The sequence below is a fragment of the Chamaea fasciata genome, unplaced genomic scaffold (assembly GCF_029207755.1).
Source record: "Chamaea fasciata isolate MVZ Bird 193981 ecotype frontalis unplaced genomic scaffold, bChaFas1.0.hap1 SCAF_3, whole genome shotgun sequence".
Classification (NCBI taxonomy): Eukaryota; Metazoa; Chordata; class Aves; order Passeriformes; family Sylviidae; genus Chamaea; species Chamaea fasciata.
Window position 1 is genome coordinate 31,904,325 of NW_027094088.1, and position 14,896 is coordinate 31,919,220.

At 37.2% G+C, this 14,896-nt stretch overlaps 1 protein-coding gene across 2 annotated transcripts in view; it reads right to left on the minus strand.

The window, feature by feature from the left end:
* Positions 1 to 894: 894 nt before the first annotated feature.
* PLEKHH2 (pleckstrin homology, MyTH4 and FERM domain containing H2) overlaps positions 895 to 14,896 on the minus strand; it is a 56,240-nt gene continuing 42,238 nt past the window's right edge. For both annotated transcript variants that reach the window (XM_066178510.1, XM_066178511.1), the window contains exons 23-30: positions 13,324 to 13,479; positions 11,863 to 11,960; positions 11,344 to 11,485; positions 10,462 to 10,607; positions 8,766 to 8,895; positions 7,806 to 7,892; positions 5,976 to 6,113; positions 895 to 4,671 (exon numbers count right to left, since the gene is read on the minus strand). In XM_066178510.1, the coding sequence (XP_066034607.1) occupies positions 4,489 to 4,671; positions 5,976 to 6,113; positions 7,806 to 7,892; positions 8,766 to 8,895; positions 10,462 to 10,607; positions 11,344 to 11,485; positions 11,863 to 11,960; positions 13,324 to 13,479 (1,080 nt within the window). In that variant the 3' untranslated portion in view covers positions 895 to 4,488. The remainder of the gene's footprint in view (positions 4,672 to 5,975; positions 6,114 to 7,805; positions 7,893 to 8,765; positions 8,896 to 10,461; positions 10,608 to 11,343; positions 11,486 to 11,862; positions 11,961 to 13,323; positions 13,480 to 14,896) is intronic.

A 14,896-nucleotide genomic window follows, 5' to 3' on the forward strand; every position in this document is an offset into this window, starting at 1 on the left:
TAATGTTTATTCTTTAAATAAGAATGTTTTTCTAAATTTAGCTTGCATAATCACTCCGTTTCAGTTCCAGAAGCCTTTCTTTGGCTATTTTTGTCTGTTTTTAATTACTTGCAGGTTTCTACATGCATATTATCAGGAATTTGCTAACCTCCTATGGAAACCATGGTCTTTCTAATTAAAATCCAGGAAGAAACACAATTATGTAGTGTTGTACAATGCAGATCATGCTGATGTCTGTCTAAGTGCATTTCTTTCATCAATTTCAGTTCAACAGAACACTTCTGATATCTTGGTATATCTACGAAGCCAGCACTGATCTGTAATCCGCACCCAGAGGTAGGAGAATCCCTGGACAAAGCTGCTCTTGCTCTGCCAAAAAGAGCAAAACTCTTGTAAGAATTGCTCCTGGCACTATGACCTCTGCAGGTATTACTGCAACAACAAGAGTATAAAAAGTATGTTTACAGTGATTTACTCACTGTCAGAAGTGGCAAATCTGGAAGATGCTGCAGTGCAGATCTGAGCACAGTGAAAGGGTATACAGTTAGTAAATGTACTGAAACCCAATCTGGAATTTAAAGTGGAGTTTTCAGTATTTTATGCTTCTCTGTTTCTTTTGCCCTAATAAACTGTAAAAAAACCCCCAAAAGAACACACACACACATACACAAAACTTTTTTCCCTAATTCATTATTACTGAGTTACTTATCATCTTAGTTAAAATTTACTCAAACTAATGAATTGCACTAAGCTGTTTGGACTATTAAAGCTCTAACTAAAGCTTCAAGTGGTGCATTCCTTTATGCAAGAATGATTTTCTTCCTTCAGGAACCATTAAAACCTATGAGAACTGATAGTCAGACAAGGAACTCCAACACCAAATACCTACCAGCCTTTTTTCATAGGGAAATACATGCTTTTATTTCAAATTTAAACAAAATTTAAATATAAAATAACAAAACCCATTAGTTTTATGGATTGCATTAAAACCTTAAAGCTTTATCCTTTGCCTGGTGTGCTACAGGAGTAAATGGGTCTTGCCTGTTCTGGAAATCAGCTGTTCTCTTGCTAATACTGCTGCTCAAAAATTGACAAGGCAAAGTGAAGTTCAAGTAATATGTTAATTTACATTGCATTCCAAACAGTCTTTTCGAAAAAATGTGATTGTTTATATAGACATTTACCAGTGATTTTTCAGTCATTGTAAAGCTCAGATTCATTGATCATTTACATGGATTGTTGATTCTGACCTCCAACTCCAACCACGAAAGGTGTTCTAAAGTTCATGGCAGAAGGTGAAGTCTCCTTGCATGTGCTAAGGTATTAATCCCATCCTGCCAATATTTTTACAACCTAGGTTCTGCCAGCTTTGAGCATGGGAAGCTTTCCAGCAACAGTCCCAGCAGCTGCTGCTCATTTTACAGCTCCCACAGTATCAGCACTGCTGAGGTGAGAAAAGCCAGGTTCCTACCTGGCCTTTAGGCATGGATTAGGTAGCACAGTGTGAATTTCTTTGGTGGATGACAGTAAGGTTGAGACTGAGATGTGGATCACTCATGAGGCTTGGCTGGTGGGGAAGGCAGAGCAGATTATCTGCTTGGACTGTGAAATTTTCAGCCTTGCTGTCTTGCATTGAGGGAATTCTTTAAGTAGCTTTGGAGCTTGATCACCGTGGAGCGAGGCCCTTAGATGTGCAGAGCTGTGCTTGGAAGTGTGCTTGCATGTGAGAGAGACTCCACTTGCTGACCCTGATACCTCGAAGGGAAGTGTCTGCTGAGGTTACTGTCACTACAGAAACCTCACTCTGGCTAATCAAACTGGAAGCAGCTCCAGTGTTTAACACAGTGTTGTCACGGTAACTGACAGTGAGTGCATTTATTGCATAAAATAACACAGCATTTCTGGTCATGTGACTGTGTGAGATTAATGGTGACCTGTAATGAGCACTAGTAAGTTTGGAAAGTCATGCCAAAAAAAGGGAACTAGTGCATGAATTGCTTCTGATTACGACGATGTAGGGACATACTGTAGCAGCTCAACAAAAAAGCAAAGCAGTGTCCAGAGTTTCCTACCCAGAGGCAGGCAGGAAGATCACACTCTGCTTCACAGACTGTACAGGGCTCTGCTTCATAGACAGTACAGTTGCTAAAACAACTATTTGTAATGTTATTCATGAAATCTCCAGATGGGCACATCAGCTGTTTGTATTGTTTATCATGTTGTCTCAAAATTCAACCAAGATTTTAGAAACTACATGAACAAGCTCACTAGCAAAATGCTTCACTTTTTTGTCTTCTAATAACAGAAGGTGATCTGTCACATTCATTTGAAACTGGACAATTAGGAAAGACTACTAGTTGGAGTATTCCAGGTTATCATAATTTCACGATTACAAGAAGACTTGCATTTGTAAATTGAATTTTTCAGTCATATTTGAGAAGCTTCATACTGTGACCTAACTGATGCATTAACATGTTTGCATTTGTAAACACCCTTCCCCCCCTCAAATCTGAAAGTTAATTTTTCTGCTGATTCCAAAAGGGTGTTAATTCCTAAATTAATTTCCCCATGGGGTCTGTATCACTTCCCATGGGGTGCAACTCAAGAAGTAATGCCCTTGGTCTCTTGTAGATCTCAAGACGCTTCCCTGGATGATGGCAGGGGACTGGCTGCCTAGGAGGAGGGAAAACCTCCTGTTGCTGGCTCTGCCTCATGGAAAGATATGGGTTTAGTGTCCCAACCACCACCAAAGAGTGGAAGTTACCAGGAAGCTCTTTCCACCTTGCAAAAGTGAAAGTATCTGGACACAGCACGTGTGTTGTTTGGTCGTAATTTTCAAGAGGAAGCGATGGCCCATGGTACCAATCATCAAGCGGTGCTTGAGCCCTGTGGACTTCAGTAGCCAGGGCAGAACTTGGAGAGCTTTGTAAAGAAAACCCAGCTTGTCTGCCTGCCTTTCCCCTTTATCACGTTCTCTTCATGTCCTTTATCTCCCTTGCCATCTATTTTCATTCTTTAGGAGGATACTCCATACTTTTAATAGAGGGGAAAAAGCTGAAAATACCTTTTCTCTCACTATGAGCATTTGAAATGCCTAAAGAACATAAAGCAGAGATTTTTCATTGTGAAATTACTTCAGTTTTAAGTAATAATCAGACAGAAACCAATAAGGGCTGGCTGTAAGGCATTAATGATCCATTATCATTAACATGAGCCAAAGTGGAAACTGTAAAATGTCCATGAATCAGTGATTTATGTTTGAGTACCTTCTTCATGGTTGTACCTAAATTATCTATTAGAGTATGGTGCTGATCCATTTCAGGGCCTGCAGAAGTGGTTTATTTGCAGTGGAACAAAAAAGAGAGGACAGGAAGGAAAACAATGGATGTAATTTCTATGCATTTGACCTGTGTAGCACTGAGGCTTGCACCTGAAAAAGGCAACTAGAAAGTGCTCCTAGGTTCAATAGTGCAGATGCAGCATCATGTCTTCAGTGTGCAAGAATATTATATTAGTATTATAATATGAAATGTGTAGATATAAATTCAAAACAAGAAGTAAATATTATTCTGACTCTATGTATATACATTATACATATTGTACACAGAGTTTAGGTCTCCAGATTTACTCACAACACTTCAAGCACTGGTTTTCTGTGTTGTTCTTGTGTTCTGAATTGTGAGTCATTCTTGCCATCTGTATTATATTATTATTCTGGATTAAAGGAGAAATTAGGTCCAGGGTCTTGTTTAACAAAACTGTACTAAATGCAGTGCCTATCCAATTCAGGTTTTTCTTCAAAAGGCTGGAGCAGAGAAGGTTTATTTAGAAATTTACCAGACCAAGGCTGAAGATTTGCCAAGTAAAACAGCTGTATAACAAAGGCTAGAGAGTTTCATGAGAATACTCTTTAAATTTGTAATAGTTACATGATGTGCTTATGTATTTGTTTTTTTCCAAAGGAGAAACAATTATATACAATTTGTTCCTTTCAGTCCCATGATACTTGTATTGCAAATAAGGATGGTGCTGGAACTGGAAAGTATTTTGTATTTGACTGCTTCTCTAAACAAAAATTCCTTTTCAAAATGGAAGTTTTTCAAGTGATCTAATTTTGAAAAATAAGAGAAAAAGAGTTGAAGACAGTTTAGTCCCTGAGTATACATATCTGTAAAACTATAAAATCTGTACCAATTGTTTCCAATGACACCTTTTTCCATCATTTTTAACAGATGTATTTTTTCTGAGCTGTAGGCAAAAACAACCCCCAGGAAATCATAACCCTTAAACTGATTCATCATCTTTCCAGGTCAGGCCAGAGCTTTAATCAAAGGGCTACTCCTGTTAAACGTAACTGAATGAATGGAAACCTCTCCACCTTCCTTTTGTTTATGGAGCTGCTTATGCTCTACGTCTTGTACATGAGAAGGTTTTCAGTCCACGTAGAAACCCTGTAATAAGGATGCATTACCATGATACATAATCCTTTCATAACAAAGTGGGACATTTAGTTGGTCTGTTGATTGCAAGAAGTGGCTGGCTCCCCATTTCCTTGAGTTTCTGTCCACTTTGAGGTGCCAGCAATGCTGGAGCAGAGAGGTGATGAGCAGTTCCTTTCAGCTGATGGAAGTTGTTAATGTAGCTGGCAATCAGTAGAGTGATCTCAAGAATCTATAACAGGAACATACAAAACTCTTTGAAAAATACAGTGATGTGTTTTGACTGCTGAAAAAATAGCTAACTTTTTAGCAAGTGACAATCACCATCAACTGGATGAGTACTTGTACTTTAACAAATTAATGATGAGGGGAGAAGAGATAACTAATAAAGCTTTTTTTTAATTGCTCCTTGCAAATAATGTAATGTTATTCCCATCAGGATGTATCAAAGATACTTTGTCTTCCACAGTCTTAAATGATTCAGAGATGAATTCTTTAATTTTGAAAGAGATGTTAAAGTCCAAAAGATGACATTGAGAAGTTTTGCCAGAAAGCATCTAGTACTCAGAGAACTCAAGATGGAGGGCAGATGAAGGGAATAAAGACTTCAGGGAGGTTTTTATCATATTTTCTCTTTGTGACCCATACAAACCTTGCGGAGACACTGAGCAGCTTGCCCAGAGAAGCTGTGGATGCCCCATGCCTGGAAGTGTTCAAGGCCAGCTTGGATGGAGCTCTGAGGAACCTGGTCTAGTGGAAGGTTCCTCCTTCCACTTCCTCCCAGGGCAGGGGGGTCAGAGCTGGGTGATTTTAAGGTCCTTTCCAACCCAAACCATTCTGTGATTCTGTAAGGGCACAATCTGAGGGAAACTTCAACATGTGTATTTTACTATGCTTATTTGTATGAAGAATCAGTTATTTGTTTTGAACCAAATTTATGTGTGGATTTTTGTAGTATTTCATAAATTTGTTCAAACTAACAGCAAAACCTTTGGGGTTTTTTTGTTTGTTTTTGTTTTTTTGTTTGTTTGTTTGTTTGTTTTTAATACAGTCAGTCTTACCAGTGAAGGAGAGAATCTAGATTTAAAAAGCATTATTTTTTTTTTAATTTTTTTTTGCCAAAAGGAAAAATATCCTAGGATTTTTAAGAAGTGACTGATCTTTCAGATGTTGTGTTCTACAATTTCACTGTAGATCCCAAATGTACTTTTTGAAAAATTATCTCTGGTGCTGATTAGGCAAACAGACTAGGTTTTAGGTACTGCATGTAATTTCTGACCTTATCAGCTCTCTTTGTTCCTTCTATGAAAAATTTGGAATGTTATAGACAGGGACATGAACAGGAACACATTGGTACTGTCACAGTTAGACCTAACATTACTAATTATTTGCTCTCTAAAATCATCTGGCAAAAGTCAGTAATCTGAGCAGGCTGGGATTAAAAAAGGTGTTTCATCTTTCACATCTGTTAGGGATTACCCACTAGAGAAAGCACAAAAGCAGATGGTGGCAAACTGTTTCAGGTAATATACCAACCTTTGGTTTTGTCATGGCAAAAAGGTGTTTTTCAGTTGATTTGTCCTTTGTCTGAGCATTGTTAACAACCAGCATAAAATCATCTTGGTAGCCTCCGAAAGTCATCAGGCTCTTATAGGTGTATGTAACTGTCAATCGCTGGAGAAAGGAAACCCCCAGAACAAAACACAAAGCTATTAAGCAGGACAATGCAGGAAAAGCAGATTATGATGAATTCTTCTTTTAAAAGTATAATTACACATATATTTTTTTCAATGGAGGTAGCCTCTTATGAATCTTGAAATTAACTGTGAATTTTGGAATAGCTTCATTTAGACCTTCATGATGAGGAATTTTCACTGTAGATAATAACTGTTCTAAGTTTGACCTCTTTCTATTCCAAATTAATTGGATAAAAGATAGAAGAAGATTTCAACTCAAGTGGGTAATTCCATTTACCCAAATCTTGACTGACTTTGAGGGAAGTTAATCTTACTAATTCCATTTGAAATTGAAGCAGTGTCTAAAAAAATTAAATGGCAGAGTATGAGACATCTGAAGGAACTTAACTCCAGGTATTCTTTTTGTGCCGTGATGTGTTTTGCAAACACACAAATTAAATTCTGTTCTCTTTTTTTCACATCTCTGATGAAACATAAAAGCTCTTCAAGGCTCCTTACATCCGTTAATTCTTACTGTTCAGTGTTTAACACCACAATAGTGGCCTTTGAGTTAAGATCAGCAATTAGTTTATTGTTACACCTCATATTAATTTGCTGCAGATGTTTGCATTTAGAATTCATTGTCAGACAACATTTGTACAGTAACTGACTTCATATCCTTCCTTAGTAAACCTCTTTTTGCCCCAGTTTTGAAATAGTATTAACTCTACCCCTTGCAACACAACTTCTGATACCCCTGATCCTTCCCACAGAAAATCCCACTGTTCCCTGGAAGCTGAGCATTCCTTGAACATCAAGTAAGGCCTGCCAGTGCTTAACCTGGCAATGCCCTACAGAAATGCCATAGCTCCAGGACCAGTGTTTGTAGAGCTCTCTGCAGTCTGATGCAAGCACATTTTGCATGTTCCCTGAGAGCTGCTGTTTGTTCTCCTCGTGCTCTTTGTTTTACTATTTCTTTAACTGCAAAGAAATGCAATGAAAAGGCCCATATCAGCACAGTTATAAAGCTGAGATTTTAATTTTCTGATATTCAATATTAGCACTTGCTAATAGCAGCATGCCATTCTTTTTCTTTGCAGGATATAAATGAAAGCAGGGATCTTCTCAGGCATTGCTTTTTACACTGATTACAAGTCGTTTTCTGTGAAAACTTGTATTGCAAATCAAAGAAAAATCTGAGCCTAAAATGACATAATTAAATAACACTGGGTTATATTACCTACCATTAAACAAAAACAATACAATGAAAATAACAATCTTTTAAAGTAACTGCTCTTGCAAAGTGTATGTATTATGAATAATACTGGAAAATTAAGTCTCCAGGAAAAGGAAATTAATGTTATTGTAATAACATTACAATAACTATGGATTTCCTGACATCTGAATGATTAAAACATTAACATTTCATTAAATGATATAAAAACTGTATCTGATAAACAAAAATAAATTCTGTGCGAAGAATTCATTAGTTACTTTTATTATTAGTGCTACTGTAATGATGATAACATTAAAGCATTTTAAAAGGAATGAATTTTTACTTTAAGAGAAGGACGAGATAACTTAGCATGGAAAGCTAATGCCATCTTTTAGATAGTATGGTGGTGAATCTCTCCATATAATTAGTACTAAAATCTATCTTGACCAAATTTAAAATAGCAATTGCACTTACCATGGAGCTGTAATCCAGGATGCTTATGCCATTTTCATGGACAGCAAACCATATGAAGGATTTCTCAACTGAGGCTGTTGTTAGAGGCTACAAAGAGAGTTACTACTTCAAAAGGAGGCAATATGTGAATAATTATTAATTCTCAGCTATTACAGACCTCTCTCCATCCACAGTTCCCACTTCAGTTCCTTCTCAGGGTAAATTTCAGTAAAAGAATTGAAATACCTGCCCAAAGCCATGTAGATGGCCAGTGGCAGAATGATGAACTCAAACTAATACACTTGAAACCTATCCTGGTGCTCCGTCCAATAAAATATATAGTCTCATTAATGAAATAGTCAGGTGTCTTACAGTTTGTCCACTAGCTCATATATCTAAATACACAAAGAACAGAGTGCTGACAAGCGATTTTATATATATATGTATGTTTACACACACACACTGGGTTTACCTATTGAAACTGAAGGCATGAGGTGACAGTTCTATTTAACAGAGCCGTTATTTTAATCAAGTGAATTAAGATACCAGTGGTTAAGAGAAATTGAGAGAGGCCAGCATAGAAGGGAGTGAGTGCTCTAAATACCCTTAACCACATTTTTGCTTCTGCAAGGTTCAGCTTCCAGAACCAGTTAATGATACCTTTTAAATGTTGTATTAATTATCAGGTAAAAAGACTCTACACCTAAAAGGCTGTCGCAAACTAAGATATAAGGAAATGGAAATATAGATTAATAATGTAAAACAAGCAGAAAGTGTATTGGAAAGTTACTATTATGATACACTTAGTACTACAGCTATTTTATTTCACCAGCATATGACTTAAAAAGTAATTTGACATGAGATTCAATCAGCTCATGTATCCCCAGTTATATTCAACAAAAATATACTAATATTTACAAATTATATTTATATTTAAGCTCCTCCTCTCCTTCCCCAATCAAACTCATTGAAAGGTCTCACTTTTGCTGCAAACAGTTTAGCCCCGAAGAAGGGCCATTTCCTGGCCACGGTGAGATAAATGCGCACGCAGTCTGCAGCGCTGTGCCCACGGAGAGCCATCCATCTTGTCGACAGGCGCTGGCAAAGCTGTCTGTGGAAAGGAAGGCTGCAGTTTACTTACTGAAGGGCATTCCAGTGCTTGCCCACAGCAAGTTTAATGAGCAACAAAAGAATCCATTTCTTAACACGATAATTTAGGTTCATACAAGGACTATCGCTGATACAGTATTAAATAAATCCAAAATGTCATTTAACAACTTAATGCACACAAAAATTATGAAGTATCTTCTAATTTCTGAAACATTATGATTAAATATTGATTTAGCAGTCGCAGCATAAAGGCAGAAAGTCTGGGACAGCTTTTAATGTGTCTCTACAGAGAATCAATGTACCTTTATCAGCACTCAACAGCTATGTCAGTTGTCATTCCACAAATCCATCCAGCTTAGCATGTATCTTTACCTGTGGCTGGTAGGAGGCATGAAAGACGTGGCTTAGCACTACTCTCTTTTAGTGTGTCTGGGCACTGCTACCCAAAGTGCTGCTCCTGATGCACAGTGTTTTCACACTGGGGCTTTTTTCCTGGCTCCTTTTGTGAATTTGTGGCTCCATGGGCAAGTTGGTTCAATAGTATGGAAAAACTAATTCTCAAAAAACCCCCAGCCCAGAATACCTTTCTAGGACACTGACTTGCAGGGATGACTTACCCAGCAGCCATAAGGTTACTAGATGTAGCCCAAGAAAAGAGAGGGCTAATGTGTAGTAAAGGGCCATCCATCACTTGCAGCTTTGGTCTTACTGTTTATAAAATCAAACTGCACCCTTACAAAAAAAAATATACAGGCAATAGGGCAGGCACAGAGTGATTCTTCCCATGCCACAGATCTCCAGTTCTGCCAACTGGTAAGGAAGGACTACTTAAACAGTTCAACAGGTGTTTCACTTTTTCTCCATGAGTTAATCAAATCTGAGACCTTTTATAATTTTTTCTTTGAAGTTAATTGTGTAAGTCTGAATGCCCCATTGTCTTCAGAGTATGTAATAATGCGACTGTGTGCATATAATAATAGCTTTACATTTTCTCAACCTGAAAATTTTCTGTACTGAAGAACATTTGTATGATGTTTAGTGGACTTCAAAACCGCTGTATCACTGACTTTGGGTAATTTATTACACTGTTCTGCTCGTTTTCATGTCAGTAGGTGTTGATGTAAATGCCTTGCAGGTTATTAATTTTAAATAAAGTGATACCTTACTAGTAAGTCCACTAAGTTACACATTGCCAATCTGCCTGACTGCCAGAGATTGCACACTAGAATAACAAACAGATCACGTCCTCATGTCCTTTACTTCAGTAACTCTTTAGTCTGTGCACAGACAGACCTAGTTTAGATTTGCTGAATAAGAAAAAGCTGGGTTTTGTATCACTGTGTAGTAACTGATTCAGCTTTTTCTGGAATGTTTTATTAATGATGCTCTTTTGTTTAGATTAGAAATATGCAGAGGAAATGGGTTCTTTAGATTAGCGAGAAAATGAATTTCAAACACAAGTTTATGCAAATATAGCCCAGCAGTACATTATTCCCAATGACAATTTAAAACTTCCTTGTTTCACTTCTAGATCTTTAGAGGACATGGATCAAAAAACCCATCTCACCTTAACTGTTCCTCTGAGCAACCCTGCTTGTATCTCTTAGGGTAGAATCTCTCCAAAACTTGCTTTAGTGTTTGGTTGGACTTGGACTGGGAAGTGACTTGCCCTGCTGGAGTTGAGAAAGGCCGTTCAAAATCCCCAATCTCTACCTAAGGGGAAGTCCATGGACAAAGTTTTTTGTTACTCCAGAGTAATTTTGTAGCTGGATATTATGAACTATCTTTTGATCTGTTTTACCAAGTATAAAAGAAAGAAAATTTGTCAAATAATGTATACTTTTCACTGATAAAAAAGTCACACTAGTGATTTTCTCTTCCTTATTTTCTGTCTAACATGGAGAAAAGTTAAATATTGAAAACAAATTGTACAGACATCAATATTCCTTCTGCTCTTAGATTGCAAAATCTCCAGCTGACACAAAGCAATTTACATTTACTGAATAACAACATCAAATAACTTTCTCAAAACCCTCATTTGGGCTTTTAATTTTTAAAAAATAAAACATCTTATCAAGACCATGTCTAGTAAAGGAGTCCTAGACTTTCACTGAAGAGCTGTTACTCTAGAGAATTAACTTGCAGAAGTCATGGAAGGAATAGTGAATGAAGAAATGGTACATGATTACATGATACTTAATGCCAGAGGGCCTCACTGTATAAGAGGGAAAGTACATTTTAGCCATACTGGTGCCAGCAGCAGCAAATGCTGTAAAGCATTTTTACTCCAGTCCAGAATTGCCTTACACAAAGATTCCAGCCCATTCTGTTTCTTGCACGCTCATATGTAAAAGGTGGAGGTCAATTGAGTGTCAAGAAATCCTGGATCAGTTGTTTGAGATTTTCTCCTGAAAAACTGCTGTGTGAGTTATTCATGCATAAAGATTACCTGAGCTAAAAGGGCTGTCAATTCCATTGCTAATTCTTTGTTTACAGGGAAAAGTCCATTGACTATTTGATCGTTTGTCTGATACACTAGCAGCAGCTTCTCTCTGTCTGTCTCCCCATGAACTTGAACTGAAAAATAAAGCCTACAGAAAAGACAGAAAGTTATTAAATAAAGAAGATATGGGAATGCATTACCCCTGAGGATTAGCAGTATCTGCTCTGAAGGTGACAAGTTTATTTCAGCGTCAAAACACGTTAGCAGAGCAACACTTGTACTTGAACCAGTGGGTAAATATTTAATGTCAGTCTTCTGACTTTGTTGGAGTTTTTTTGCAGCCCTGCTCATCTCTTAAGAACTAAAAAAAGGTAACTATATTTAAAAAAAAAAATCTTCAGTTACACCCATTTACTATTTTTGTCACAAGCTTCAAGTCAGCCAGTGTTTCTCAGATGAAGAAACTGCAGAAACTGGAAAACAAATCTTGGGACAAGGCAGAGATATTCTACTTGCTAAACAAACCTGTTTTTGTAAGTAAGGCGGACGGTCCTTGTGCCTTCACATTTCCCAGGGTGTTGCTCTTTGGAGGCTTGCTCCCATTTTGAAATAATGTCACAGATCTAGAAGGATAGCAATACAAAACTGATTTGGTATGTCTTCCTATTTGAAAACACCTCTGAATAGAAACCGTCAACTTATTTTAATGTCCTCTACCTATCACCTATTAGGAACATACACAGCTTGAATTTTCAAACTCACTGAAGTATAACTTTACTTGCATTTCTTAGTCAAAGCATTTAATAATTAACATTTTTGGGTTTTGTTTATCCTGCAACACATGCACTACCTTTGGAAACAAGCCATAACATGGAAAGGCCAGGTACCTGATTTAGCAGCTGCCAATGAGTGTGTAATAATACAGAGTGAGTTGTTATATAATTAATCAAATGCCTTTGATCTCTGCCTTCTCCTTCTGCTGCATGCACAGGTTTTTCAGGTCCTTTCTACAAAGTTGGCATGAAGTTTGTTATAAAATGCACCAGAAGTGGTTCACAAAAAGCTGTGTAGGTGGGTAGGTGGGCACATGGGGAAGAGGTGGAACAGAGATCCTAGGAGCCCAGCTGGGCTTCATGTCACCATTCCTTCATAAAAGAGCCTTCCTGGAAGCAGTAATATGAGTAGTTTCTAAAGTTAGAGTTACCTAGAAAATAAGTACATCTTCTATAAATTTTGCCTTCCGTATGATAATTTTCCTGATCATGGTGACACTGTTTGTTTATCACTAAGGCCAGGTTGTAGCACACCTTGTTACTCAAAAGTGCAGCTGTGAACATGGGCCAACGGGTGCAAAAAGGTAGGAGTACAAAAAATTAACGATTCATTAGTTGCTAAAAGACTTGGAAAGTATCTAAGATTTTACTAAAGCACAGATTATATTGCCTTTTGTCACTCTTTACTTCTAAGAATTTAATTCTAGCAATAGAGGGAGCTAAAATCTAGAATTCAGGACATTGGCAAGCCAAAAATTGGAAATTTCTTAAACTGAGCCCTAAAACTAGTCTGTATTAGAGAAGGAACCATTTCTTTCTTTAATTTCCCAGGATGTCTACCCTAGTATCAATGACTTCTTGGACCTCTCATTGTCATCTTCTGAAGCTGTATCAGAAATCTTGACTGAAATCTCTAAATCCACATTTGACTGTAATTGCTCTTTACTTTTAAAGAACTGTAACAGCTTACTTTTTGTTTCTTAACACAGCTGGTACTTCTCTGAATAATATGGGTGTCTTGGAGAAAGTTTTTAACTAGAGTTCACTGAATGAATTTCAGCAACTGAAAAAGTGATCTTTAAAAAAAAAAATCTTTCACATTAAGTAAAAAAAGACAGTTTTCAGCCTGAAAAATGTTTTCCTTTGCACTGTCTGAAGAAAGCTCTTTCAAATGGTTTTTTATATGCACAGCTTATTAAAGGCTTTTGCTTACCTTGATGTTTCCTTGAAGACAGTGCTCTATATCCTTGCCAGAGGGATCATCAGAAAACAGCGCAAATCCTGACTGAGCTGGTTTCCTCATCCCTGTATCTTGATTCAGAGTGTTCAGAAATTCCTCTACTGTGGTAGAGGCATCAAACCCAACAACCTAAAAAAGCAGCCAAAATGCATTTTGCTATCAAACTCATAGCTGTTCCCCCCCTTAAATGTAAGATCTTGAGAGATAATACCTCTAGAATAACAGAGGGACTATAAGATCCATTACATCCATTACTGTCATTGGAAATTAAAAATTGCCGTAAAGGGCCTGGAAAAGTTTTTTCCACATGGGAAGTCAGTTTAGTGGAATTGGCTTCCTTGCACTTGCTATACTTGGAATTCTGTTACAGAATTTATATGACAGCAGTCTAGTATCTGAGCTTTTTGTGACAAATACCACTTGAAAAATGAAGATTATAATTTCCTGCACCTTCCAATATAGTGGAGAAGCAAATGAGATCGATTAATCATTTTTCATCATGTGCAACTTTAGAGGGATATCAGGTGGTAGTACACTGGCAGATCCAAAATAGTTTATGAATGTTGCTTTGTCACTATTACACAGGTCAGTACTATACAGAGCCTTATAAATTTTACTTGCCCAAATCTGAACTTCTGTCTGCTGTGAATGGTATTGAAGCATTTTAGCAAGAGATGGCAAATAGCTTCTTTACAGATACCAGTGGCTGATGTTCACTTAAATCTGTATTTGAGGGTGTTTTCCTGTATTTGACATGTTGAAAATGTTTTGGTAAAAAAATGTCTCAAAAATGGATCATGAACTTTTGCTTGAACTTCTCAGTGGCTGGCATTAAAATAAAAATCTGATGAAAAATCAAACATTAATACAAGAGGTTTTTAATACCACTATCATTGTTATTTGCTGATCCCACTGAGTAATTTATGTATTTAATTACAATTTTCTTAGTCCTTGGAGCTCTACAATTTTGGGCAGTAAACTAATGAGCAGTTACTCCTTTTCTTCTCCAAACTTCAATTTTGAACACCTTTAAGATGATTTAAAAGATGTTTTTTTTTTCCTGTTTTACTGTGCAAGCAGTAGGAAAATTAAGAAACTCAGAGGTGAAAAAATGCAGAGTTCTTCTGTGACCTGAAATGAAAAATTTATTTGATATAGCTTTGATTTCATATAAAAAGTTGCTTTCTATCTAGGAATACTATGAATTGTTAAGTCTTCTCAGCCATCTCTCACAGCTGGAAACACAGACCAGGATGTGAAGCAGCATGCTTGGAAGCCCATGGAATGTTTCCTACAGGTTTTGACTAATGACATCCCCAAAGAGTTAAGAACGGAGCCATGTTTGTTCTGTAACAAATACGGTTATCCTTCAGGACTGATAATGGGAGTTACAGCTGGGCTTCCAAGCCTTCACTGAGATACTGAACTTCCAAGATGTCTGATGAAAGGAAGTGAAATTTAATGCCTTTCCTTTTCCCTTCAGTCTAATTCATTCATCTGGTGGTCAGGTTAAATAAGAAACAGAGTTTTGGCAGTTCTCACTCTT